Genomic DNA, 27,045 nt, shown 5'->3' with positions numbered 1-27,045 from the left:
GATAACTAGGATATGCGCTCATCATCTCAAGAATAGTTTTGATGTTATGAACCAACAAATTCAATAATGGTCAGTTTAAAGTCACCCCCCCACCCCTTTTCGGATATTTTCAGTTTCCCACCGTTTCATATTTCTTTCAAATTAAGTTTCTAATTAACTGTGCTTCCATCTAGTGGTCAAGAGTGGAATTACACCCCATATAAACAAGCGAAGAATAACAAAATTGTTTTTGTTGTAAAAAAAAAAGTCTGCAAAATTCACAATAGAGGCAGTTTTATTGCATTAACTTTGTTGATGATGATTCATAAGAACAACAATGTACGTATTTGACAGTAGTAAGACTACATGCACTTGCACATGGATGTCGGTGCGTCTGCCGTGTGGTCATTTGTGTCTAAACCCGCGTTGAGGAATCAGCTTAGTGCCCCACTGTGGCTGGACACTTTTGTTCTCAAGTGGGACACTCATAATGAGCTTAACATGAACAGCCCCTCGTTTGAAAGCAGCTCTACCAGTCTCCAATGCCTCCATGGCGGGCAGTGGAAACACCTCAGTTCAAGTCGTTAGCCCTAAGAGTATTTTAAAAACGGAGACGGAAGACGACATCGCTCACAGGTACTGTACTTGGCTTTCGTGCTTAGACTATGACCCATGGAGTGATTTGAAAGCCACGTGCAATCTCCTCCCACTGCCGCTTTGTTACAAGATCTGAAATTGAAAGACGTTCAGGCATTGCAGACTGAGTTGCCTAACTTGTGTTTATTCTGTGCCAAGTGAGCCACGGACCTCGAACGATATCACGTGAGGAAATGATAAAAGTATTGGGATTGGCTGGTGACCAGTCCAGAATGTATTCCACCTCTCCCCTGAAGTCATCTTGGGAAGGCTTCAGCACACTCGTGACCCGAATGAGGTTGTGGTATAGAAAATGGATGAATGGGATATGGTGTGTGTGCATGCCAGATATTTATTTGGTCAGGAAATATTGTGGTTGGCATTCTGAGGAATAATGTTTGTCTGTTCATCTGAACACAGGAAGAGGCCAATGCGTGACTGTGGTGTGTCTGAAAACTTCATAGACCAGACTGAAACACATTGGGCCTCTTTGGGCTCAGCAGGGACCCAGCTCGCGAAGCACAGACTCCATTCGCCCACACACAAAAAAAAAAAAATTGGTCGACTTTTAATGTTCCCCAGAGCAGCTTCGGAGGTCTGCAAACATGATTTAGTTGAGCTGTGGTTCCAAAAGACTTACCATTTAGAAAACTAGCAATGTTTAAAAGAACAAGACAGTTGTTCACAGGAGGGCATTCAATGTTTTTGTTTTTGTTTGACCCGGAATATTCCTTGGACCAGTTCCTTGTAGTAGGCCGATTATACTTTTATTATTTTCTTCTAGCTCGACCCCAAAGATAGAATTGTTACATACATGACAACTTCCAAACAAGGTTTTCCAATCAAGCACGAAGTGGGCATAGTTGAAGGATGACAAAAAAAAAAAAAAATGCGTTTGGTGCCATCTTCTGGAGGACAAAGACATTAATGAATGAGTCGAGCATTCACAGTAATGTACACGAATACTGTAGTAGGCTAAATAAAGGAAGGTGACAATTAAAATATGCACCGTGTTAGTTGAGTTAAATTTAAAAAAATGTTAAAATGTAACTTTTTTCATTAGAAGCAAAAAGTCACATTTTGAAAGGCGTGACTGAAATTTAATGACGAAATATCATACATAGCAATCGGTCTGTGTGCTTCTTGTGTGCCTGCTAAGGGTTAAGCCCGAACCGGGCGTCCGGTGTGGGCGCAGGTGTCTCGCCACTGTGAGCGCGGAGCAGCGTCTGCAAACGTGCTGAATTTAAGTTGATCCCAACTGTAAGTCAGTCGACTCCCGCCGCCCCAGTGGACGAAGCACAGTAGAATTGATGGAGTTGGATCTTTTGAGTGCTTTGCACGCAGCGGCTCTACCCTCTCGTCATTAAACGTATAGTGAGGGCGAGTCAAGAGACTAAATGAGTTTATAGCCTCCCGTTTTGTACGATTGGACAGTTATTTAATTTTTTATTTCTTTATTTTTGGGGGTCGTTTCTTTTCTCCTCCCAGCGGGATTTATTCTTCGGTTCTTCTAAGAGTTTAATCTGCCGCGCTGTGACGCACGCTATGTGGTGGATGCTATTTCCGCGATGGATTTGGTTTCCCCTGGGACATTTGTACACTTTTTTGCTCTATATGGACGGTGTCGGGGCGATGCCGATGTCCGTGGCCAAAGTCGTGTACTCTCATGCGGGTCTGTGCCCCAATGAGCTGAACCCCAACCTGTGGGTGGACGCTATGAGCACCTGTACCCGCGAGTGTGAATCTGACCAGGTGGGTTCCCGTTTATCTATCTATCTATCTATCTATCTATCTGTCTGACTCCATTTTGTCCACTTAAACGACTAAGCGGTCACGAAGTTTGCCTTGATAGTAATGTTCAGATTTGCTCGAGCCTGTCAAATAGCTATTAATATAGGTTAATAGGGTATTAACATACTGAGAACCATTTATGATGTTGTTATCTTATTTTTAGAGGGTGAAAAATAGCAACAATTCTCAATGTGGCGCTGTAAAATATACCATCGTCCAGAGTTAATTGTGAAGTCAGCTCATGGGAAATGTATTTTAACCTGTGAGGTGCAACACGTTGTTAGTTACTTGTTCGTCAAGGCTGAACATTTTACACAAATATCGGGAAACTCGTAAACTGTCCAGCGGGGGGGGGGGGGGGGGGGGGGGGAAATTGGAAACAAATCAAGTTAAAGTAATCTTTGTGCACATGAACCATATATGCAGTATTTTAGTGTCAGATATGCATCTGAGCCTTAGAGAGACAAGGCACAGTACACCCTGAGCATAGTTATTAGTCAAACTCACGGACATACAGTGTCACAAAAACAAGATTTTACAAGTGACTCTCGATTTATGAGGTGTTTTTGATTGTTTTTTTTGGGATGAGCTTTGACTTGCAAGTGCAAACTTGAGATGCAAGCGCCTTATAATGGCAAGGTGACTCAACTCAATTCTCAACAAGCACCAGTTGGTAGATAACACGAAATATTCTTCAAAAAGAAGGCTTTGCACTTTTTTGTTGCCACTCTCAGCTCAAGGCGATTGTCCAACTAAACATAAACCAAAGAGAATGACACGATCTGTATTTAAAATGATATGGGTTGCAGAAATGTTCTTTGTCATTCTCTGTCTAGGACTGCGAGACGTTTGAGAAGTGCTGTCTCAACGTATGTGGGAACAAGAGTTGCGTGGCGGCACGCTACATTGACATCAAGGGCAACAAGGGGCCCATTGGAATGCCCAAGGGAGCCACCTGTGACAAGTTCATGTGCTCCCAGCAAGGTTCCGAGTGTGACATCTGGGACGGGCAACCTGTGTGTAAGTGCCGGGACCGCTGCGAGCGAGAGCCCCACTTCACGTGCGCGTCTGACGGCATGACTTACTATAACAAGTGTTACATGGACGCAGAGGCGTGCTCCAAGGGTATCTCTATCTCTGAGGTCACCTGCAGGTAACATGTTAAGTATTTTCAATGTTTTCCAATTGCTTTTTGCTTTGGTGATGTCATGTTGTCGGGGAGACGTTGGCTGCTCTGAACGTGATGCGTATTCTTTATTTCACCCATTAAATTGACAAAAAAAAAAAAGAATTAAGACCGTAGCGGCAATATTCAGGAATGTCAGTATTTTCATATCAACTTCAGAGTTAAGTTTTAATTTAAGTTATGACTCTTCATGAGGTACACTTATACAAACAAAGAACTCCCGTTTTTACTAGATCGTCACCTCTACTACAGGTACCACCTGACATGGCCAAACACCAGTCCTCTCCCAGCCGAAACAACTCTCCGTCCGACCACGGCTCTTCAGACCACTCTGCCGGTTGACGTCCAGAGCCCCGCCATCCACAGCAGCCCCGCTCAGCAGGCTGTGTTTGTGGGGGAGACAGCCAGCTTCCTGTGTGAGGTGACCGGGAAGCCGCACCCGCAAATCACCTGGGAGAAACAACTGAAGGGCAAGGACAACATCATCATGCGACCGAATCACGTGCGAGGGAACGTCGTGGTCACCAACATCGGCCAGCTTGTCATTTACAACGCGCAGCTTCAAGATGCCGGAATTTACACGTGCACGGCCAAAAACGTGGGAGGAAGCGTATCTTCTCACTTCCCTTTGGCGGTAATCAAGAGAGAGGCGAGAGGAAAGGAAGCCCAAGGAAACAATACCAATCGTCCTTTCCCACCTGCAGAGTGCTTAAAAAGTCCAGACACCGACGACTGTGGAGAGGAAAGCATAAGCTGGTACTATGAATCAAGCCGGAACAATTGCTTCACCTTCACTTACAGTCAGTGCAATAAGAACCGGAATCATTTCGACGCCTATGATATCTGCATGCTGTCATGTGGGGGAGAGCTGGCGGCTCCTTGTAGCCTGCCCAGCGTTCAGGGACCCTGCAAGGCCTACGAGCATCGGTGGGCTTACAGCAACGCCCTCAAAAAGTGCCAATCTTTTGTCTACGGAGGCTGCGGCGGCAACGAGAACAACTTTGAGTCCAAAGAGGCGTGCGAAGGGATGTGTCCCTTTCCCAAGAACCACAACTGCAAGGAGTGTAAGCCCCGAAGTAAGATGGTGGCCAGTTTCTGCAGGAGCGATTTTGTCATCCTGGCACGGGTCACCGAGCTGACGGAGGAGCAGGAGTCGGGTCACGCTCTGATGACGGTGGAGGAGATCCTGAAAGATGAGAAGATGGGTCTCAAGTTCTTTGGCAAGGAACCCTTGGAGGTGACTCTCCTGAACATGGACTGGAACTGCCCCTGCCCAAACATCACCGTAGCCGAGAATCAACTCATCGTCATGGGGGAGGTTCACAACGGGATGGCCGTGCTGCAGCCCGACAGCTTTGTAGGCTCCTCCAGCGCCCGGAAGGTCCGGAAGCTTCGTGAGGTTTCCAGCAAGAAGAGCTGCAATTTTTTTAAGGAGTTGCCTGGCACCCAGTAGGGGCTCTCAGATCAACCGCACACCGTCCCACTGACTCCTCTCGTAGAACCTAATCATAAAATTGAAGACTTGAAAAGCATGTCAAATCCCAGAAAGTATGAAAGGTAATTCAAATGATCTTGGTTATATTTGACTAAATTGACATTAGAGCCCCTCTCTAATATTAGCATTGTATTCATATGTGTCGTTCTATATTTGTGGCTTAAACGGATGTGACGTCTCAGTTTTATCGACCAGAATCAATAAGCTCTTTGGTACCTTTCATTCGGATTCATTCACAATCCAGGATATGCATGTGAACTACTCCGAACTATATTTATTTTTCTCTTATATTTCTTATAGACAGCAGGTACAGTATATGTCTGTATTACATGGAGTGGAGAACATCTCGATGTATATTTCCATGTTATCTATTATGTATTATTGTCCATTACTATGGAACTCGATGAATAAATATGATTTAAAGGTATTACAGATATTTGTGATTTTTACCCCGTTTCTCATAAACTCGATTGCGAATTCAATTCATGTTCTGTCTGAGGTTGACACACATACACGCTCGCACACACACAAGCACACAAACTGGTTCTTGTCTGGCCTTCAAATCTGAAGCGGGTCACATTCCAGCCCAGCTGTGGAGGCCTGTGGAGCTGTGTGTTGTGTTGTGTCTGGGTTTGGGGCCCTCACATTGCACACACCCCACTGGCCATCCTTTGCCCTTGTGCGGCTCCTTTCATGTGTAAGAGGCCGGGAAGGGGAAGAGGAGGGAGGAGGAGGTGGAAAAGATGGATGTTGGGTGACTCACTCTCTGGGCCACATGTATGCTAATAGCAAGGAATGGTAACTCAAGAAGGATATTGCATCTGTATTTCGATTTGTGGCTGTCCTGTTTAATATCGGGCCGAAATGTTGCCAAGGGAGAGATTAGCTCATTGTAATGCACCAACAATACAAAAAGAAACCGACATAATCTCCCTCTCTCATCTTTAGCAACTGAATGTTTATAAACCCCCTCCCTTGCCTTTACGCCCCCCTCCCTCCACACACACTCACACCCCTCTTCTTCACCCGTCTACTCACTTAGACCGTCAGCAACCCAGCCTTCAGCGATGACCTCTGACCCACCTAATGAAAAAGAGGCCACCAAGAAAAGGACCACTTTCATTAGAGCTGCTGACAAGTGACTAGCTAAGCTCCACAAAAAAAAAAAAAAAAAACTTGATGCTCAACTCCTCACATCACAGTCGGCAGCTGACTTCAACACCAAGTTCACATGGAGACCACCAGCTAGGCCACCCGCCCGCCAGACAGACCATAATAATGAGCATGACAAGTGCAGACACAATGCCCTCAGTGACACCGTATGGAGGAGGAACTTGGGACGTTGACGGTAATTCATGATACACAATCAACCCAGCCATACTGGCATGAACCAAGTGGCACGCTCATTTGCTTGTCAACTAAAAATGAGATTGATGTATATGTATATTGTTCTCATATACTGTATTGTGTAGTTGTTATTTATTTATTTGTTTATCAAGAGTAGATAGATTGTTGAACATTTCTGGGTGATACAACATCTTTAAATTCTGGAGTAATCCCTGGTGTACGGATGTTTACAGCCCATATAACATTCTATCTGACACTAGAAGCTAGAAATTACCATTTTCCTTATCATAATACTTATTTTTTTTCTTTAATTTGTAGCTTTCTTTCTACAAGAGCTCTTATTTTATAAATATATCATCCACCAGATGCACTGAATTAAAAAAAAAAAGGTTTCAACTGTTGTGTGTGGCTATGCACGGTCATGCATAGCCACTAGGTGGTGCTCAAAGCACATGCCTCTTTGCCCCGGACGTGTAACGTGTAAAACATATCCGGTATTTAGTTGCTATTTTTCGAAAACTGATGTTATTTGCATGGAGAAGCAAAACTATTTTACTAAGTAACGGTTAATGAGTTTGGAAGCGTAATGGTAGCCTTTTGGGGAAAAAATTAGATTGTTTTGTTTTTTGTTTTTTTTACTCAAAAATGTTCGTATTTAAAAGTCACGCACTACTTTGCAACGCGTTACTGTCATCACTGGGTATTCCTAAATGTAATTTGAAGCACTGTTGTATTTAATTTAATTCGTTGCACTTTACTTAATTTCTTAAAAAGTTGTACAACCGCATATTTCGGTTGGGACTTTTTCTGGCATTCACTCGAGACCCATTCTAATACATTTTGATCAACACGACACATGCAATTGATAATGTAAGAAAGCAGAGAATTGAACATCGTCATTGGTTGCGCATAAGCATTTGCAACTTCTTCCTTTAAATGATACAACGATGTGAGGATTGAACAAATAGTTTTGACACTTGCAATTCCGACCTGAAAATTGTACCAGGGCGACTGAGAAAAAAATTGCGCATTAAATTCGAGGCAGGGATGTTATTTGCATGGAGAAGCAAAACTATTTTACTTAGTAACGGTTAATGAGTTTAGAAGCGTAACGGTAACCTTTTGGGGAAAAAATTAGATTTTTTTTTTTTTTTTACTCAAAAATGTTCGTATTTAAAAGTCGCGCTACTTTGCAACGCGTTACTGTCATCACTGACGATCGGTATTCTAAATGTTACTTGAAGCACTGTTGTATTTAATTTAATTATTTGCACTTTACTTAATTTCTTAAAAAGTTGTACAACCAGATATCTTGGTTGGGACTTTTTCTGGCATTCAGTCGAGACCCATTCTAATACATTTTAATCAACACGACACATGCAATTCATAATGTAAGAAAGCAGAGAATTGAACATCGTCATTGGTTGCGCATAAGCATTTGCAACTTCTTCCTTTAAATGATACAACGATGTGAGGATTGAACAAATAGTTTTGACACTTGCAATTCCGAGCTCAAAAATGTACCAGGGCGACTGAGAATAAACTGCGCATTAAATTCAAGGCAGCGTCATTGATTCAGATTCTAGAGTTTTTAGAAAGAGAATATTCATTCCTATTCTGGCCTCACTCGAGTTTCAAAGCAGCATCCGGTCTCAACCAGGCCTTTCCACACTGAACCAAAGCATGCAGTCCCTCTAAATAGATTTTTTTTTTCTGCTTTCGGCACAATGACCTCACAGTTCCTGTTGCCGTGGTTGCAGCAGGACAGATCGGACCTCCCTCCCTCTTTGTCAAGTGCTATGAAGTTGTGCAGACGCTGGAGGGAGTCCTAACGTAAATGTTGACAGGAATACTGCGGTGACTCGGAACGTCTGAACCGAGTGAGTCTTGCGCATAAGCATTTGCAACTTCTTCCTTTAAATGAGAAACTGCTTTTCTGAAATGATACAACGATGTGAGGATTGAACAAATAGTTTTGACACTTGCAATTCCGAGCTCAAAAATGTACCAGGGCGACTGAGAATAAACTGCGCATTAAATTCAAGGCAGCGTCATTGATTCAGATTCTAGAGTTTTTAGAAAGAGAATATTCATTCCTATTCTGGCCTCACTCGAGTTTCAAAGCAGCATCCGGTCTCAACCAGGCCTTTCCACACTGAACCAAAGCATGCAGTCCCTCTAAATAGATTTTTTTTTTCTGCTTTCGGCACAATGACCTCACAGTTCCTGTTGCCGTGGTTGCAGCAGGACAGATCGGACCTCCCTCTTTGTCAAGTGCTATGAAGTTGTGCAGACGCTGGAGGGAGTCCTAACGTAAATGTTGACAGGAATACTGCGGTGACTCGGAACGTCTGAACCGAGTGAGTCTCCTCCAAGGTCAGTATTCTTTGTCGAGTGGAAAAAGGAACACGTTGAACTCTTCCATTTTGGCAGTGCATTGCTTTCACAGTGTCTTCTATACAAACGGTTGTGAAGCCGAGTGAAAAACGTGTGCATTCTTTACAAAAAAAAGTTATTTACTTTAAGATTGACGTGTGGAATAAGAGAACGCAGACATTTAACACGCGGACTTAACACTTCGCATGTTATTGTGTTTCAGAATAGACTTTTCATTGGAGCACAATAATGCGTTTGGTGGAAGCAGAAATAGTTTCTTCGTAGTCTTGTGAAACCAGTTTTAGCACAGGCTGATCTAATCTGAGCACATCATGGGGTCACGTATACTTTCCAATGTCATTTTCTCGTTAACATAATCATTATCAGCGGCGTTAAATTGTCGTGGGGGCGCTGTTGGTGCGTGGTGTGACCTTTGGGTCTAACATTTCATGACTCGGATGTCCTCTGGGGATGTCAGGCTTCTTTGTTTACATTCTAAATAGAATATTGAGCGACATGGAAACAGGTTTCGTTCGTTGCCCGAGCCTTTTTCAAAAGGAGTCTTGCAGGGAGGGAATGCCTGCACCTCTCAGACGCATTACGAGGTAGTCAGTCAGGCCTATTTTTGGATTGCAGTCGAGTTTGTGCGTCATGAGACAGTATGAAAATTATTCATTGTTTTCATTTGGTGTTGGACAGAGATTCATTCCATGTCTGGATGGCAGAATTACCTGTTTCTTATTATGTTGCAGAGATGGAGAGAAATGACGGTTACTGTGTAAAAAGGAAGCTACAGTAAATAGCTTGTCAGGTTTCTTTGGAGAGGGTGTGATGACTGATCAACAGGTAAACGGAATGATTTATCGGGGAGTGTACAGAAGGCTCTTTGTGAGGGCCCACTTGTGTTTACTTTACATATATGTGGGCAGCAAAGCAAAAGGCCTCTAAGTTGACCTCGTCTGAAATCCTCACGTGCAGCTTATGTCTAGTGTGTGTGTGTGTGTGTGTTTATGCATTCATCCTGAGCAGCTTAGGCAGCATCACATGATACTCGACCTCTGACCTCTACTGTTTCCTGCTCCAGTGAACAACCCCTGTCCAAATGTATCTATCTACCCGAGAAAACAGGACTGTGTGGGTTGGAATAGTACACTGCTCAACAAATGTTTACTACATTTTGATCAACCCCCTTTTTTTTTCTGTTTAATATTTATCAATTAAGAGGTTCAGCAACTGGTGGATTTTGTTTTCTGAAATGCATGGTAAAATTGTGCAAAGCTTTTATTGGTCAAACTTAAAAACAAAAAAAAAAAGAATATACAGTATGTCCAAAACCTGGCGTGGTAGAAAGAAAGAAAATATTTTTTTAAATTAGCATCCAAATTACTTTTAGGGACACATAAAGACATCGCTGATTGAAATTTTCTTCGGGAACCTTTGATGGACTTAGCTGAACCGACATTTCTTCACAAAAATCCAGACGTGAGCCACACCTGCCGAGTGACCATTAAGTAGGCTGCTTTTATAGACGGCTGCATTGGGAAATGACAATGAAAGTTAGCCCGAGGACATCACTATGCCTGATCTGTTGCCATAACAACTACAGCTCCAACCGAAGCGGGTGAAAAAGTTGGTGAATTAATTCTCCAATTCAAACCATGACTGACATTTTGAACATCTATATTGTATAGTGCTGTGCAAAAGAAGGCGAGGGGTACCAAGCCCAAATACTAAACTGGCCCCGGGGCTGAATTGTTACAAACTCGCTTCACCCTTAATAATTTTCATTATTTTGCATCTTTAATTCTCTGATCACATTTCTAACTGGCAAGAAAATCAATATTTGTCGAAAATGCGTTTTCACAATTGTAGGCGAGCCGCCTCATGTGTCATGCATGGAAATGCACATGTGACTCCTTCCTGTGCCAGTGTAGTGCTGTGCGATCATAACACCATATGATTCGTAGCTTCATAGGAATGAGTTGTATGAGCAAATTAATGTTCATTCATGCTTCAGGATGTCAACCTGAACGAAATTCATGTTTTGATGTGTGGGTTCAGTCTTGGTGGAACGGTGGCAACTCCTGTGTCATTCAAGCCCCACTTAGTCGGGCCAAGTCAGTGGCCAGCACCCTCTGAGGATTAGGGTTTTACAAGCCCAGTGCAAGCCCACGTCCTTTACATTACGTTAGCTCTGTTGTGATGCTATCTATTTATCGAGCTAGCTAGCTTGCTAGTTTGCTGCTGGTTAGCTTGCTGCTAGTTAGCTTGCTAGTTAGCCAGCTATCTTTTTTAATAGGCAGCTCTGGTAACGTGATGCTGCTTAGTATGCCCAGATAGGGTAATATACAGTATAATCCTCACCGCCCCGCTAATGTATATGTATACACATGTATTGTCTACACTGCTGAGTCACTGCTGCTCCATCTCTCCCGCCACTTTCTCCTGATGCCCCGTCTTCAATAGATGAAATGCGCTTTAGGTTACTTTGAAGGTGGGAAAAGTGCCACCCATGTGAAAGCCCCAGCTACTTATTATTACCCTCACAAGTTTTGTCCAAATAATGCATGACTAGTCGTTTGGATTGAAGTATACAATGGTAAAAATTAATGAGTAATGTGAGTGTGCATACAGAGCAGTTGTGATCAAATTCTCTGTCCAAATAATGCATGACTAGTCGTTTGGATTGAACTATATATACAATGGCAAAAAATATTGAGTAATGTGAGTGTGCATACGGAGCAGTTGTGATCAAATTCTTCCCCTTTTTTAGCCTCCTTGTTGACACGTGCAACATCGGCACACACTCCTACTCATTTTACATACAGTATACTGTATACAGTACTCTACAGTACCCGTACATACTTTGCCAAGAAACAATTAGTCATGGGTGATATAAGCTCCTGCTATGGAAACAAAAGAAAGCCTGTTATGCAAGTAGCATGTGGCAATATTTTTTTTACTGGCCAAGCAGAAAAGTGGAAGTCGAAGCAGACTTATCTTCGTTATTATTTGCTGAGTCGTTGAAGTAACGCATCTGCCTCATTCTTTTCGTGTGATTTTAGTTTTTCGGTTATATGGATCTTACCTTATTGCTGTATATTTGTTTTGTCTGCATTGTGATCCAACCATCACAGTGTCATGATAGAAGAGTGCGGGTGAGAGTCAGAAAGTCGTCTGCTCACAGATTTCACAGGGCAATTTAAATATGAAGATAAAAAGAAACTCTCAGAAAGGTTCTGCGCAACCGCAGTACAACTCAATCATTTAGAGCCGCGTCCCATAATGATCCAAAGGCTAAGGATGGTTGCTCTTTTCCTGGTGGCAGCAGAAACTGTGGAGGGGGGTATGAGGTGCAACACTTTTTGCTCCTAATCAATAGAGGTTGTTCGGTCCTCTCGCTGTCTCCATTCCATTGTAATGCAGCACAGAGCACTGCACACACGGCTTTGACAAAGCCTGCTTGTGCTCTTGCAAACCTTGAGCTCGAAGCCTTTGCGGCAAAAAGTCTATGACCTCACTCATTCTGGTTTGGTTTGCACCCACAAAGCACACGCAAAGCAAGAGAAAGGCCCATTGGAGTAGTCGATGTGGGAAAAAAAAAATGCACGGAGATGCAATGATGTCATATACCGTGGCATAAATTGTTGACAAATATAATGAGCTGCTTGCTCACAAGCTGACTGCACTCCATTTCAGGTTGTCACAATGCTAATGGCCTTGGTATGGCCATAGCGGCAAGCAATAAACACAGTGCAATACGCACCATAAATACACTGCAAACGCATAGTTAGCAACAAATATATTCCTGATTACCATCATTACTGCTTACCATCACTGTGAGGTTAGATATACAGCCCATAAATGAACAACTAACAATAATCATAGCCCTATTCACAGTGTATGGCACCTTTCAAAACAGGGCTGCCTGATGAAGGCCAAGAGCAGTGAAAATGCTCCAGTCCACGCTTGGATCACTGCGCCCTTTTCCGCGCAGAGATTTCTCCATGTGAGATGTGAGTGTTTGTGCCACATTTAAAAGAAATGAGAGGAGTGGTTTTAATTGGCCCGCAAATGGAGTCCGCATTGTTCATACCAACAGCGGCGCAAACCGCCCTTTTGTAAAATACGCCGTCTTGCACGCATCTGCGAAAGTACACAAGGCCTTTCACGCCTCCGTGCAAATTTACGCTGCGCCGGGACATGCTCCGGTCACGAAAAGACATCCCATAGTGGTATTATGCATGTATGCAATCATCAATGCATTTCATATGATGGTGCTTCCCTTTGTTTATTTATGTTGTCTTCAATACTTTCGTTTATTGTTTTTTTTGTTTTTTAATAGCCCCTTGTAAAGCAATTGTCCTGTGCAATTGTCACTGTAGAGACTAAAGCAAGAACAGAACAGAGCTGGGCTTCAGCAATATTGCCTCTGTGCGTGTATTTGTGCGTTCATATGTGTGCGTGTGTGTGTGTGTGTGTGTGTGTGTGTGTGTGTGTGTGTGTGTTTGTGTTTGTATGTGTGAGCCTGCTGAGCCAGGCCTCTCATTATGAGCAATGTAATCTGAGCTTTTGGGGCCCGGGCAGGCCCACCGATTGAAGTACACGGTGGTCGAGCACTGGTGCCATCCCCCCGTGCCCCCGGCACTGTCTTTCCTGTGCTTTCACTCTGCTTAGCTCGGCAATTCTGATTATACAGCCAAGTGGGGTGGGCGTTTGTTGTAGAGGTGTGGTGGAGGTTCGGCTGGATGAGAAGTGATGGAGTTGAGAGTTTAGGAAGCTTTGGTTTGCCTGTCTCTCTGTGATTTATTTATTTGTTTATTTTACAAAGGGTAGACAATTTTATCGCCGCCACATGTGGCGCCACATCTTTTAATCCATGTTTTCTGTTCTACAGCAAACTACAGTTTTTGATGATCAAATCCATTTATGAGCTTACTTCCAAATTATAATACATTTGATTTGACTATTGAAAGCTGTATTTCAAAATAACTGTCTGAATTATAATGCATGACAGTACTTCTTTGTTAGTTTTGATCGAAATCCAATAATGCACTCACAAAATTCTTCAGTAAACTTTCATACATGAATGGCTTTTGACAAGACAGCAATGGCTAAACGTCCACCCATCCATGCTAGCGCATAACAGGCAGGCAAGACGCAGAGTCAATCCTAAAACTAACTAACTTCGGTAGTACGTGAACTACTGCCTGCTCCGTAACTTCCGTAACACAACAAAAAGAGGGAAAGGATAATTTTAGGTTACCTTACACTAAGTGACCTCCGTGCAGGAGAAATGATTAATGGCCACACACGCGTCACGTCATGCGCGTGAACGGTGTTTGGGCCAATGAGGCCCATCGTCCCATAGCTTGATCTGAGTTTCATTTTCTAAATCTAGCATGTGAACGAAAAACATCCCCCATCTTTGCGTTCGCAATATGGATACCAGCATTTTATGAGTTTGATCTTTCGGCACATTTGAAGTGAGTTTTCATCTAATCCGTAGCTTTGGGGGAAGTGAAGAGCCGTCTTGAAAGGTGACCTTGTTTCTCCTCAGCAGAACTGGGTCTGTCTTCCACAGAACTGAGGGGTTTGCATGCGTATTATTGTCACGTGGGACGCGTGTCTCTGAGAGGAGGGGGGCCTGGTTGTTGTACCCCAGGGGAACTCTTCACCTCTTTTCACAAGCTCTCGCGTTCATTTTCTTTGTACGGCGTGTAATTGGAGGAGTGACTCAGTGCGGCGCTCTCTGGGGAGCGCATTATTAATTTGTTGCCACTTCTGCCCCGCGCTGCAGTTTCGCTTCAAAACCGAGTGCGTGCAAGACTTTGGCAGGGTTTTTGTTTTGTGTATTTCCATAAATCCTTTGACTGGTTTTAAAATAGAGCCACGGTTGAAGTAGCATTGGGATTTTGATGGCATTTCTTATTGTCTTGCTTTCCTCCTCGCCACACCTTGGTGTGTGTGTGTGTTTGTGTGTGTGTGTGTGTGTGTGTGTGTGTTAGTGCGAGGGCGGCAGTTGGCAAAGCGCACCGTTTGTGAGTCAGCTGAATCTCTTCCACTTTGGCACAGCGTGACATTTTGCGGGAGCGACAGAGGCAGCAGCCACGCTCGCGACAGAAGCTAAACAGATGACGGCCGGCATTCCGAGTTGCCTTCCTAAAGTCTTGAGGGCTTTCGCTGCTTTTTAAGCGATCGGCGTTGAGGCATTTGTCATATCTTAAGGCGTCACAAGACATAAACAACAGTGAATCCTCGACTTGTGAGCGAGCCAAGTTAGGAGAGAAATCTAACACCCAAATCGACTTAAGCAACGTTATTAATAAACTTGAATCATAAAAATCAAGTGCGTGTGTGTTTGTGTGACTTTCATTAGCTGCCAAGCACCCATTGGCAGAAGCATGATGAGATCCCAATTCTCTCCCATCTTACGGATTGCAGTGCTTGCATCAGTCTGTCCATCTGTCCAACTTCCCACAACGAGCCCGAGAGGAGACTGAAGCTGTCCGACTGCATTTAGTCACCCCGATTTCTCCCAGGCACCAAACCGCACCATATCCTCACCACAAGAAATGACAAAGTGAACGTGCACACACATCGCAAGAGAAAATGGGAGAAAAACAATCTTCAGGATGTGCGAGAAAATGCTAGTCATGCGTTCGGCAGCACGCACCTTTGTTTGGCTGCTCACCACTGAGGGAGGAATCGAGTGAAAGCCAAACCACATGCACCATATTTTCATTCTCTGGGCTCTTTTCTCCATCCTTTCTGACAATAGGGTAGCTGATGATTTGCGCTACTATTTTTAGTCGCGAATATACAGACTCATCTAACCTTCCTGCAGCTGGGAAGGGAATTTGAGAGCCGCTGAGGAGAGAGGCGGGTGTGGTGGTGGTGGTGGGGGGGCCTCCAGTGTGTGTCCTCAGGGTAGATCATGTCAGATGAGTTTGACCTGCCTCTTCTTCTTTTTTTGCCGTAAGCGTTGCACAATATCTTGTGAAATGTTCCAGATGCAGAGATTTGCTCTCTTAAAGATAGGCAGAAAAGTGAAGTTGTCGACTAGCATGAGTTTAGTGTTGATCCATTAGTCGTTGGGGATTACGTTGAGCTATTTGATCAGTTTGTGTGCAGTGGATATAAAAAGTCGATCCCCCATCGTTCAAATTACTTAAAAAATCGAGACCATTCTAAAACTTTTGGACTCTTTTTATTGTGGGTTTCTTGCAGAAGCCCGCAGGTAACACGCGTGCGGCTATTTGAAACGGTTCAGAATTGATTCCACCTTGACCCTGCTTCATTTTACTTAATGTGTGCTTTTCTTTTGATGTTGAGCAGTGCCGCATTAGCGCCAAACATAACCCCCCCAACCCCCCCACGCCGCATCTCAGTGTAAAAGAAGCTAATGAAGAAGGTTCAAATCTTGGACTCAGCTACTGTTGAATTATGGGACACAGTCAGCATACTTGAATTATATCCATGACTGAAAGTCAGGCAGTCTGCCCCCTGCTGCTTTTTACAACTTCTTTTTTTTTTCACTTCGCTCTTGCAGGTTCTCTCTCTTAAAATAGGCATGCCCAATACTTGTTAATTATAACTTCTCAGTTTAAAAAAAAAAATGCATCCATACATTTTGTCTCACGACGCCCAGGACACGCATGAAAACAAATAAAAAGCCTCTAATCAGTGTCTGTGGTTTCCTTTGCATAGGGAGGGATGCCGCGAAATGATGAGCGTTGTGTTCTAGTTCACCGAGAAGCCTGTGGTCTCACGGCGATTTTGTATGTTTTCTATTTTTCAGTGCGTCTGCCTCGGCCTCAACCCGACCGCGGGCGCGTCTCGTGTGTGTGGACTGTCGGACTGCAGCATCTACTGCCGAGTGGGAGGAAAACAGCAAGCGACGGCGTTATGTTTTCATCCACCGGCGCTTCCAAGCTCACGTCAGGTCAAAAACAATTTCTTCTCATTCAACTCGTTTTTACGGCAATCCGGTGGACGGAAAAGCAACGCGGTTGTTCTCATAGGCGGCGGTGTTACGCATTTCAAACTATCAGTATTATAAAACGAACACGTGTTAAAATGATTCTTTCAGTTTGATACTTTGAACTTCCTAAACACTGTGATCATTGTTGTCGTTGGGCTTTAAAATTTTTTTTTTTTTTTTTTTGCGATGCCACATTCACGCAGGCATGACGTAGACGGATCCCAAACAGTTGCAGTATTTTACTTCTTCCAACACAGCTATTCCTCCTTTTTCCCTGCGGCGTTCCTCTTATAAAACAGCCCGTCTATTACCTCTCATATCAGGATCTGTCTTGTGCCGGCAGGCAACAGTGTTCAACTCAAACCCACAACCTGAAAGGTGATGTCACTCAGAAAATCATACGACAGTACTGTTGAGTTGTTGCTGCGCGCAGAACTTTGAAAAACAGAGGAAATCTCCAGCGTTGATAGATCACCCCTCCCAGTATTGAGCCATAAAGTGTGTAAATGCCGCACCTTGCATATTGACTGACACAAACCAAACTACCATGATGAGAGCTATTTTGCACATTTGAAAGGCGCGGTCCTCAGTTGCGCACTGTTAGTAAATCGGGTTGGGCATTTATTTGCATGTGCTGACTGCGCACTTTAGTATATCTGGCCCACCCCTTCTTTCAAATTTTAGATCCCGTTGTGGCCCGCAGGTCAAAAGGTTTGCCTACCTCTGAGGTAGGGCTACATAGTCACTGTCAAAAATCTTTTTCCGCCAAGCCAGCCAGCTCCGACTTACTCTCACAATGTCCAGGATTTTGAGAAATCCATCTTGAAAATAAAATTCCATTCCCGGTTTCATGCTATGAATCCCACACAAGTTTCTCGGAACCAAATGCAGGATGGAAACATGCTGACCTACCCGGAAGGGACTCATGCAGGCTCTCCTATACTGACTCTGAAATGTGATTGGTTCAGATTCTTTAAAAAAACAAAAAAATGGTAGGGTGGGCTGCACTCCTGCGTCTGAAGGCCTTGGGATGGTTAAGCACAACATAGACGCTGAAATCTGATTGTATAAAAAATATCAATAACCCACAAGCGACTTTCAGCTGCTCTGCCGCACACGAAATAAATGTTGACACATTTATACAAAGTTTTCAATGCAGGTCAGTGCTTTTGATCATATTTAGACCTTCAAGGAAAGCCTTGAAGATCCTGACGGCAAGTCACTCATCCCATTTCTACTTTTAATTGCAACTAACCTTCATCATTTTGGAGGCGAACCGTTTCTAGTCTTCCCTCATCATTACTCCAAGCTTGCCCCTTCATCATCACGCCAGCAGTCTGTTTTTTTTCCCCATCCTCTTACTTCTCGTTCTCTCTCTCACCATCTGCTTTATTCACCCGGCCACTCGTCCTCCGTCCCATCCTTCTGAGCGAGCTGCTGACGTCTGCAGTCGGGCTGCAGCGTGGCCAAGAACCTCACTAAATCAAACCCATTTCTAATAAGATGCACTCGCACGGCGATTGATATGAGCGCACACGCGTCGATGAAACCGACGCGTTTACCCCTGTCAGTTGCACTCATGCGCCATTCTAAACCACCGCAAATTCAATAATAACAAAGATTTGTGGGATTTCTGTCGAGGTACATTTTTGTAAACGGCTCTTGTCACGGATCCCGTTCGCATCTCGCAGACGCACTGCTTGCAGTATTGCGGAAGGTGTATCAAGCATGTCATGTCAAAATGATCGGGCAAAGGAACCCTGTCAAGGAGGAAGTGAATGCAATCTGGCACTTTGGATGTCATCTGAAACCCGTCCACTTGGCCTGGTCCTCCGTCCTGTTTACATAAAAACACCCATCTGTTCTCGCCACTATTTTTATCCACACGTGGCCCGCTGTGTGGTGGAAAATCTCCGATCCGCCCTTAAAAACACAATTGGCGGCCTACCTGTAAACCAGAAACACAAACGTCTTTCAATCGCTTGCTCCTCATAACACAAAACGTTTTCCTGGGGTGGGCTTTATCGCGTGTCTTTTTGGACTACAGTGGTAGCGATTGATCAGGATTTAGGGTTTCCAGTTTGGGTTTAATTAGGGTTAGGCTAGAGTGTCACTCAATTGATAATGTGTTGCTCTTGCTAGCTCCCGCTTAAGGCCCCTTGCTAGCTCTTGCTGGCTAATATTGGTCCATATCAACGACAAAACTCTCATCAGACACACAAATGACACGTTAGTATTCCAAGAGCCATAATATAAAAACAAACAGGGCACCTAAACAAATAAAATAAAAAGAAAAGAAACAACAAGGCAGTGGTATGTGTGAATGTGTTGCTGTTAAATGAGAAAAGTCGTCATGCTAGCTTGTCGCTCAGAAAGGTTTGTTGCATATTATTATCTTTCCTTGAATTTTCTAGCGTAGGCGAAATGTTACATGCAACAAAATGTTAATACGAAGCTTCCAAGTTGTTCATTGCAAACAGCTGTCAATCCATATTTCCATGCAGACATCCAATGTAGACTGTTTGTGGCACACGCGGTTCTTGACTTGCATGTTGATCATAAGCTCGTTTGTCTTTTCCACCTTCGGGTGCTTTGTCGGGAGGGGTTATTTTTTTTTTTTTTTTTTTTTTTTTGGACAACAACAATAGCAACCCTCTTTGAAATCAAAGTAGGACACGCGACACCAGAACTTCTTAGCGGCTTCTTCGCTTACTCTTCCTCCTTCTTATTTGGCAACAAGTCACTCCCAATATTCGTCTGACACCACAGTGGGTCCTCGATCACGCCACAGGATTGATGTTTTATGGGCCCACTGTGAACTGCAAGCAGCCCAGTGAAGGGAGAATCTGGACGTGTCTGCTGCTGTGTTGCTCCATTGCCATGCATGGAGAGGAAGCTACCTGCAGCTTTTTTTTTTTTTTTTCTCGGCCTTACCCAACAATCACTCTCCGGTGGTGTGGGTGTGCGTGAGAAGCATTCAGCGCACTGAGCAAGCAGGCTCATTCCTTCTTATCCGCAGATGTTCCACTATAAAGTGCTCTGCGGAGGCTGCCAACATTGTGTGCCAAAGCTACGATTGAGTGAAAAACAGCTAATAAATGCATTTGTTTCGTTGATATTCGCCCTCCCTCATGATTCAAAGAGCTTTAAAACCAAATTGGATTTTTTTTTTCCCTCCTCCCCCAGAGAGTCAGGCTGCTGGTGCCAATGTTAAGTGATCGAGATAATGTAACGCCTTCCCCATTATCCCCGAAAAGCTCTTTTTGAGAGGAGTGCATCGCCATGAACAGCATGACAATGCAATGACGCGCTGGAAGAATGTCATCTGCTGTTCGCCTTCATCTGCATTCAGGCGCTGACCTGCCTCAACAGTTGGCCCCGCAGATAACCTTTAAACTGAGGACCAATTATTGACTCCATCCATCCATTTTCAAATCCGCTTATCCTCACGAGGGTCGCGGGCGTGCTGGAGCCTGAACCGGTGGCCAGCCAGTCGCAGCGCACACATAGACAAACAACCGTTTGTCCTCACGGGCACACCTAGGAACAATTTAGTGTTCCATTAACCTGCCATGCATGTTTTTTGGAATGTGGGAGGAAACCGGAATACCCGGAGAAAACCCACACAGGCACGGGCGAGGGCATGCAAACTCCACACAGGAAGGCCGAAACCGGAATCGAACACTTTCACCTCTGCACTTTTTTGAGGCCGACGTGCTAACCAGTCGCTCACCGTGCCGCCCCAGTTATCGACTCATAATCCTCAAACAAAACAATCGGTATTTAACACGCCTCACAAAAGATTCACTGTCATCGCTTTCACTCAAATGTTTCACTAATACTCTGAAAAGTCGATCAACTTCCAAAATGAGATGCATGAGGCACATCTGCAGCACAACTTAAGCTAACGTTAGTCTCTTCAAGCTGGGCGATCATGAAACGTGCCAGACATATTTCATCACTTTACCAGATGGCTTTCTCGAGTTCTTATGTAGTAACTTTTAAGCCGCACAAAAAAAGAGAGAAAAAAAATCAGGACCACAGAAAATGGTTAAAATCATTTTAATGCGATAACGCAATTCTGGACAACATGCGGTAGTTGTCAGTCTTTGCAGTAACCGGAGAAAAAGGTTCAAGCCCCACAAAAATTCACATTCCTCAGCAGTCACGCCCATTGTGGACCCCTCAGAACGTCCCACGCGCACACAAAGCGTGCCCACACACACGCGAGTCGCTTGAAGCGTCTTCGTTCTGTGTGTGGGGAAGCAGCGTGACATCATTTAATCCACCAGCGATCTGTGTGCAAAACAAACATTGGCGGATAAATACACTACCGCATTATTCGGTGATGATTCATCGTTGGCGTTCCATTCCCATCACAATCGTACAAGCAGACACCGACGCATCGAAAAGTGAGAGAAAAATGGCTCAAAGTAAAACTAAATGACTAAGTCCCGACACTTAATGATAATGATCATTTAAAAAAAAAAAAGGTCTCTCTGAATTTTGATTTGTATATACAGTACCGTACTTAAAAAGCGGACCATGAACGTACGCACTTCAATCAATAGCCAAAGTCTATGCGTCACACAGTCGTAGATCGGGGTTCGTCGGAGCCCCTCTCCTTCCTTCTGAGGACAAGCTAATCTAACGTACTCTATGTCGGGCTAATAATCGGAATCCAAGGTATTTTTCCAAGGCCCAAAAAGTACAGGTAAAAGTCTTGAAGTGACAGAACAAAAGCAACTCAATCATTAGCCATCGTATGACGCATCGAAAAGTGAGAGAAAAATGGCTCAAAGTAAAACTAAATGACTAAGTCCCGACACTTAATGATAATGATCATTAAAAAAAAAAAAAAATGGTCTCTCTGAATTTTGATTTGTATATACAGTACCGTACTTAAAAAGCGGACCATGCACGTACGCACTTTAATCAATAGCCAAAGTCTATGCGTCACACACAGTCGGAGATCGGGGTTCGTCGGAACCCATCTGCTTCCTTCTGGGTACAAGCTAATCTAGTGTACTCTATGTCAGGCCAATAATCGGAATCCAAGGTATTTTTCCAAGGCCCAAAAAGTACAGGTAAAAGTCTTGCGAATTCCCCACAAAAGCAACTCAATCATTAGCCATCGTATACGTCAATGTACTTATAATAAAGTCTTTTGTTCGTCAGAGTGTATTTTCATGCAAAAGCAGTAGCGGGTAAAGCAAGGCTTCACTATGATATGAATATACGGTAACGACAAAATATAACAACTATATGGCACATGTAACATCTGTAGGGGTTGAACAGATTTCAAATTAGCACTTGTATATCATTTTGGTTTAGGCACGATGTTGAAAAAGCACCAAGCGCCAGTAGTGATTTAATTTGGGAAGTTCTCCATTGTGAGACAAATAAAGGTTTTCTTATCTTAATATATATATATATATATATATATATATATGTATGTATGTATGTATGTAGATATATGTATGTGTGTGTGTGTTAGAGGCATATGTAAAGTCGTCAACATCTGCTGCTTCAGGCAACTTTTTACAACTCCACATCTTTTTCTTTTCCTTGCAGTGTTCCTATGCAAACACCAGAACAGCTACAGGGCAGTAACTTGAAAAAAAAATGTTCCAGTAAAAAACCTTTGTACACTTGCTTATGTAAATTGCCATTTAAATAGCTACGAGCACCAACGAAACCTGAAAGGGTGTTTCCGATACTTCCATCCCTGCATTATTTTTTTTTCAACTAGCGAAACGACAATGACATAATTTGAGTTTTGGACATTTTGTAATGATTTTGTCGAGTGTCAGAGAAAGTGAAACGGCTCAGAAATGTGCTTGGACTTGCACACGAGCGTACGGCGAAGCTTTCTTGTGCAGAATTGAATTCCAGACCTTTGCACTTGCTGTTCCAGCTGCGGCGACATTCCCTGAACACTTTCGCAAAAGATGTCCAATCATGGGCTCCGCCCCTTGTTGTTGCTTGAGTTCTGACTATCAATTGTCAATCCGACAGCTTTCTTCCTCTTTCTTACACAAAAACTAACATCCCCGCACATCCTCACTTAGTATCCCACTGAGCTAAACCAACATTGTCGTCCAGATTATGAACACAAGCGGTGACACGATTTCATGAGGAGTCGGCCATTTCTCAGCCCGGCCCAGTCCTTGCTTGGCTCTCTCTCCCTTAAGATATGTGCAAATATTATTCATGGAGTGTTCAAAGCATTCCGAGGTATATGTCAGGTAAATCCAACTTGACTGTAAGTAGACAGAGGAAAGGTGTTTCAGAAGCGTCAACCGGAGAGAAAACTTTGCGGTGACGTATGTGAAAGATCATGTGGATTAAAGAGTTGCAGATAGAAACTTTCATCATGAGTGCGCAAGTGTAAAAAAAACATAGGTGAACCTCTTTGCTGTTGTGAGAATAAGTTTATTATCAACGCAATGTCAAAGCAGCAACGCGCCACGACAACGTGATATCAGTTGTCATGGCTGTTAGCAGCTAACGTTAGAGAGCAACCGGAGACTCTTCTTTTCCGCTTACATTCTTTTTCTTGCACCACTCCTTTTTGAGGCAGAGGACACTTTGCCACAGAAAGCCAGAGAATAAGCAAAACAGAGTTTCCTGCGCAGCAGCCGTGACTAACGTCAACGTGCCTGCAATGCTAATGCTAGCGTCGTATTGCCGGTGCGGCTATTTTGTTGGTGCTGCACATACACTCTCAGTGAGTTTGAGAATCTTTCTCGCACATGTTTGTGCCGTTGCTTTGCTCAGGGACTCGAGGGGGAAGAGAGTCGTAATGTGAGGCTTCATTCAAATCTCGCTAGGTAGCTTTAACAATGCAAACTCCCTCGTCAACCACCATTTCACCGGTTCAATCAAGTCCGAGTCTTTTTTTACACCAGTATCTGTACTTTCACTTGAACATAGAGTTTGACGACATTAGTCACCGCTGATTTTTGCTCGTCTCCTATTCTGTCATACGCGTTGCGCATAGATTTTTGTGAGCACAATTTACGACTGCGCTCTAGCATGGCTATCTGTACTTTCACTTGAACATAGAGTTTGACGACGTTAGTCACTGCTGATTTTCGCTCGCTCCTATTCTGTCATGCGCGTTGCGCATAGATTTTTGCGAGCACAATTTACGACTGCGCTCTTGCATGGCTACAAATCAGCCTGTTATGAGCATGACGCCTGTGAGGGACAACAAAAGACGCCTTTGTTTCTCCTCTGTCCTACCTCCTCCTTTCTTTGAACATGCACCCACAGAAGTGATGGATAGCAGGTGTCCCCCCCCCCTTACCTTCTTCCCCCCCCCCCGGCAGCACCGGTGCCACTGATCTGCAGATTGCACAGCACTGATTAATTCCCGCATGGCAAGCGGTGTTTCATGTCACCTGGACACTACTGAAAGTATCTCGTTTCCCCCTGCGCCGCCCCCAGGTACCCAGGGAAGTTAACGGCGGAGGGGGGGTAACGGAGCGGTCTTTGTAGACTGCTGAGAAGTTTAAAAATATGTTATTTAATCCAGAAATAGAGGTGCAATAACCACACTATATTCAGGAAATGCTCTCAAGTGTCTTCATGATCTCCGCACGCATGGCGCAAGTTATAAAGGCATCTTATCCAACAGTGACATTAATGCAGTTTGGTTAAAATAATGTCAAATAATTGTGATGACAATGATCGCGAGTTATTCGGACAAAAATATTCGGACAGAGGCGTGAAAATGGAAGAAAGCATCGGGACGTGTGTTTGACTGTTGGATGCTTTAAGTGATCCCAAAAAAGTTTTGGCAAGCTGTAAAATGAAGAACTGTAGAAAAATCAGGCGCCCCATTGAGATGTGACCGTTTTTCAACCCCAAAAACAACTAGCCCACCCCCTGGGTGTTTTTCATACAGCGTGGCAAAAGAATTTTGCCCTCGTGGTGTTTCGTGGGACCTCAGCAGCAGGTATGGGAGTGGCGTGTTAGCTCGATAGCACCAGAAGCCGCAACGCGTCAAGTGTAGAGGTAAAAGTTAGGGTGGGGGAGGCCATATAGCCCATACCGTATTTGTTTTTTTTCGTTTCCCTCCGCAGATAAGATCATCTGCAGTTTAAAGGGCTCGGCACACACGCCAGTCTCCACTGGGACTATATGGAAGTGTACACAGCAAACCAGGCAACTCCCACAATGCCTCATAAATGTTAAATAGAGAAAGTACACGGAAATAAACCAGATGGGGTAACGCATTTTAAAATAAGCACCGAAATGCTCTGCAGGACGTCGCTGTTTTCAGTATCATGCGCCAATCTGCAAAAAATTGCATATTTGAAGGGATGCAAAAGCGTTCCTGCCTACCAGCCATAAAACTCTTGTTGTCCAAATGGGTGTGAGCAACTGTTTGAAACTGTGTCAACACCCTAAGCTCCCGCACCGAAACTAGTCAGGCGACGTTATCGTTGCCATTTGCGCTGGCTCGAAAAGAAAAAAAAATTCATTTTCCCCAGCGAAGTTATAGAGGAGCAAATAGCATCCACCTATAGTCCCCCCCCCCCCCCACGTGAGGTACAGATAAGGTGTGGTGAAGTCATGTTAATAGCAAAGTAACATTCCCTCCAGCTTATCGGTGCTCAATCAGCTCCAGCCTGCTTCCAGAAATAGACAGGCTGAGAGCGAAAGGCAGGCGAAATGAAAAGCCATTAAGCGCTTTTTTTTTTTTTTTTTTGCTGAGGAGGGTAACATTACCATAAAGTCTCGTCCGCTGGCACCCACCACCAGAGCCATCGAGCTGCGCCGTCTTTTTATGGGAGGCGAAAGGGGGCAGAGTGGCAGCCTGGCACGAGATGAGCCGCGGTAGCGCCGCCGGACGCACCTCGCCCGTCCTATTTGCTATTCTTAGTACGAATAGTGCTTTGTTTGGATTTCTGTCATCGATATCGGCCTGCGAAAATGCAGGAAGTTAAAACCGGTGTCATTCCCAAAAGCGTCAGCTACGTCGATTTGAAGTCGATACGGTACATCTCGCTTTTTTCTTTTCGCCCCGTAGGCAAAGGTTTCAGAAGGGCCCCAGCGCGCAATCAGTCAGGTTGAGCGACGACGACGGTTGTCTCAAATGATTTAAAGGTCAGAAAGAACACCCTTGTTAAAATTCAACGTAGAGCTGTTTTTTGGTCATTATTATTCTTGTAATGTGAACGAATCGGTTACCTCCGATTCGGGTTACTCCACCGGCCTGTTGTCGCCAGAATTTGGCAGCATTTCATAAGACAAGTTCGAGATTCCCACAAAGACGTTTCCTTTATCCGTTTATGACTGCTTTGGTAAATAATACACCCGGAATTCTTAAACCATCAATTTCGTTGACATCGTGGGCAAATATCTTGTGTTTGTTACAAAATCAAGCTTTGGCGACACGTAGCATTTTCTGTTGGGGTTCTTGACTATTTTTTTTTTCTGTGTTCGATTTTCAACTTAAAGTCGCCTGAGAATATTACAGTGAGATGTCATAGAGGACATGACCGGCTTATTAAATGGAGAGTAATGTATTTTCGCGCGTCTCGCGCTCGTGTAAAGGAAAATTTAAAGTCATTACATAACGCCGCCCGCCTCACGTACGCGCTGCAAGTCGCTATCTTTGAGCAAAGGACACGACCTCCGAAGTCAATAACCGTAATCGGGTTACACTCGTTCGATAACATGATATATAAATCATATACTTGTCATATGAAAGCTTGCGAGACATCAAGCAAAGGCCTTCGGCTCGATGGATGACGTACCGTAAAAAGTAAAAAAAAAAAAACGAGTGCGAAAAGCAGCCCTGAACCATTTCAGGCATTTTGAGGACGACCTTCCCCTGAGACATTCACCCCGATGATGATAAACAAACACTCTCGTACCACCACGCTCTGTTCTGCACACAGTATCAGCACATAAACACACGGTGAACTTTACAGGGCACTATTAGCCGCCCCCCTGCCCCCCCTTACACACCCACACACACAGCCCCACCCCCACCCCACAAGAGTATCAGGGAACACGCAGACAGTCAAGTGACGATGAGGCGGCCCCCAGAGGGCTCATGATACACCACGAGGGATATTATTTTAGTCTCGGACATTTCAAGATACGCAGCAGCAGCACAAACTCGATGCCGAAACGCTCTCAAATTTTTGATTTTAAATTCCTGGCAGTGTTTCATTGAGTGCAAAAATAAAAAACAATGACTTTCTTGAACAACTTCTCCTCAAACCACTGAAC

At 44.1% G+C, this 27,045-nt stretch overlaps 1 protein-coding gene and 1 long non-coding RNA gene across 2 annotated transcripts in view; both read left to right on the top strand.

Annotated features, from left to right (window-relative positions):
• The first annotated feature begins 122 nt into the window (after window positions 1-122).
• On the top strand, window positions 123-5,514 carry wfikkn2a (info WAP, follistatin/kazal, immunoglobulin, kunitz and netrin domain containing 2a). The gene is made up of 3 exons (XM_019888682.1): window positions 123-2,367; window positions 3,243-3,559; window positions 3,845-5,514. Exons 1-3 carry the CDS (start codon window positions 2,161-2,163, stop codon window positions 5,043-5,045), a joined length of 1,725 nt encoding a protein of 574 aa, XP_019744241.1. The 5' UTR covers window positions 123-2,160; the 3' UTR covers window positions 5,046-5,514.
• Window positions 5,515-8,342: 2,828 nt separating this feature from the next.
• LOC109527004 (uncharacterized) overlaps window positions 8,343-27,045 on the top strand; it is an 81,286-nt gene continuing 62,583 nt past the window's right edge. Inside the window, exons 1-2 of the long non-coding RNA XR_002170446.1 lie at window positions 8,343-8,810; window positions 16,612-16,755. This is a non-coding gene — a long non-coding RNA (uncharacterized LOC109527004). The remainder of the gene's footprint in view (window positions 8,811-16,611; window positions 16,756-27,045) is intronic.

The sequence above is a fragment of the Hippocampus comes genome, unplaced genomic scaffold (genome assembly GCF_001891065.2).
Source record: "Hippocampus comes isolate QL1 unplaced genomic scaffold, H_comes_QL1_v1.1 scaffold427, whole genome shotgun sequence".
Taxonomy (NCBI): Eukaryota; Metazoa; Chordata; class Actinopteri; order Syngnathiformes; family Syngnathidae; genus Hippocampus; species Hippocampus comes.
The sequence above is the reverse complement of the archived record's forward strand: the minus strand, read 5'-3'. Positions and strand labels throughout refer to the sequence as shown.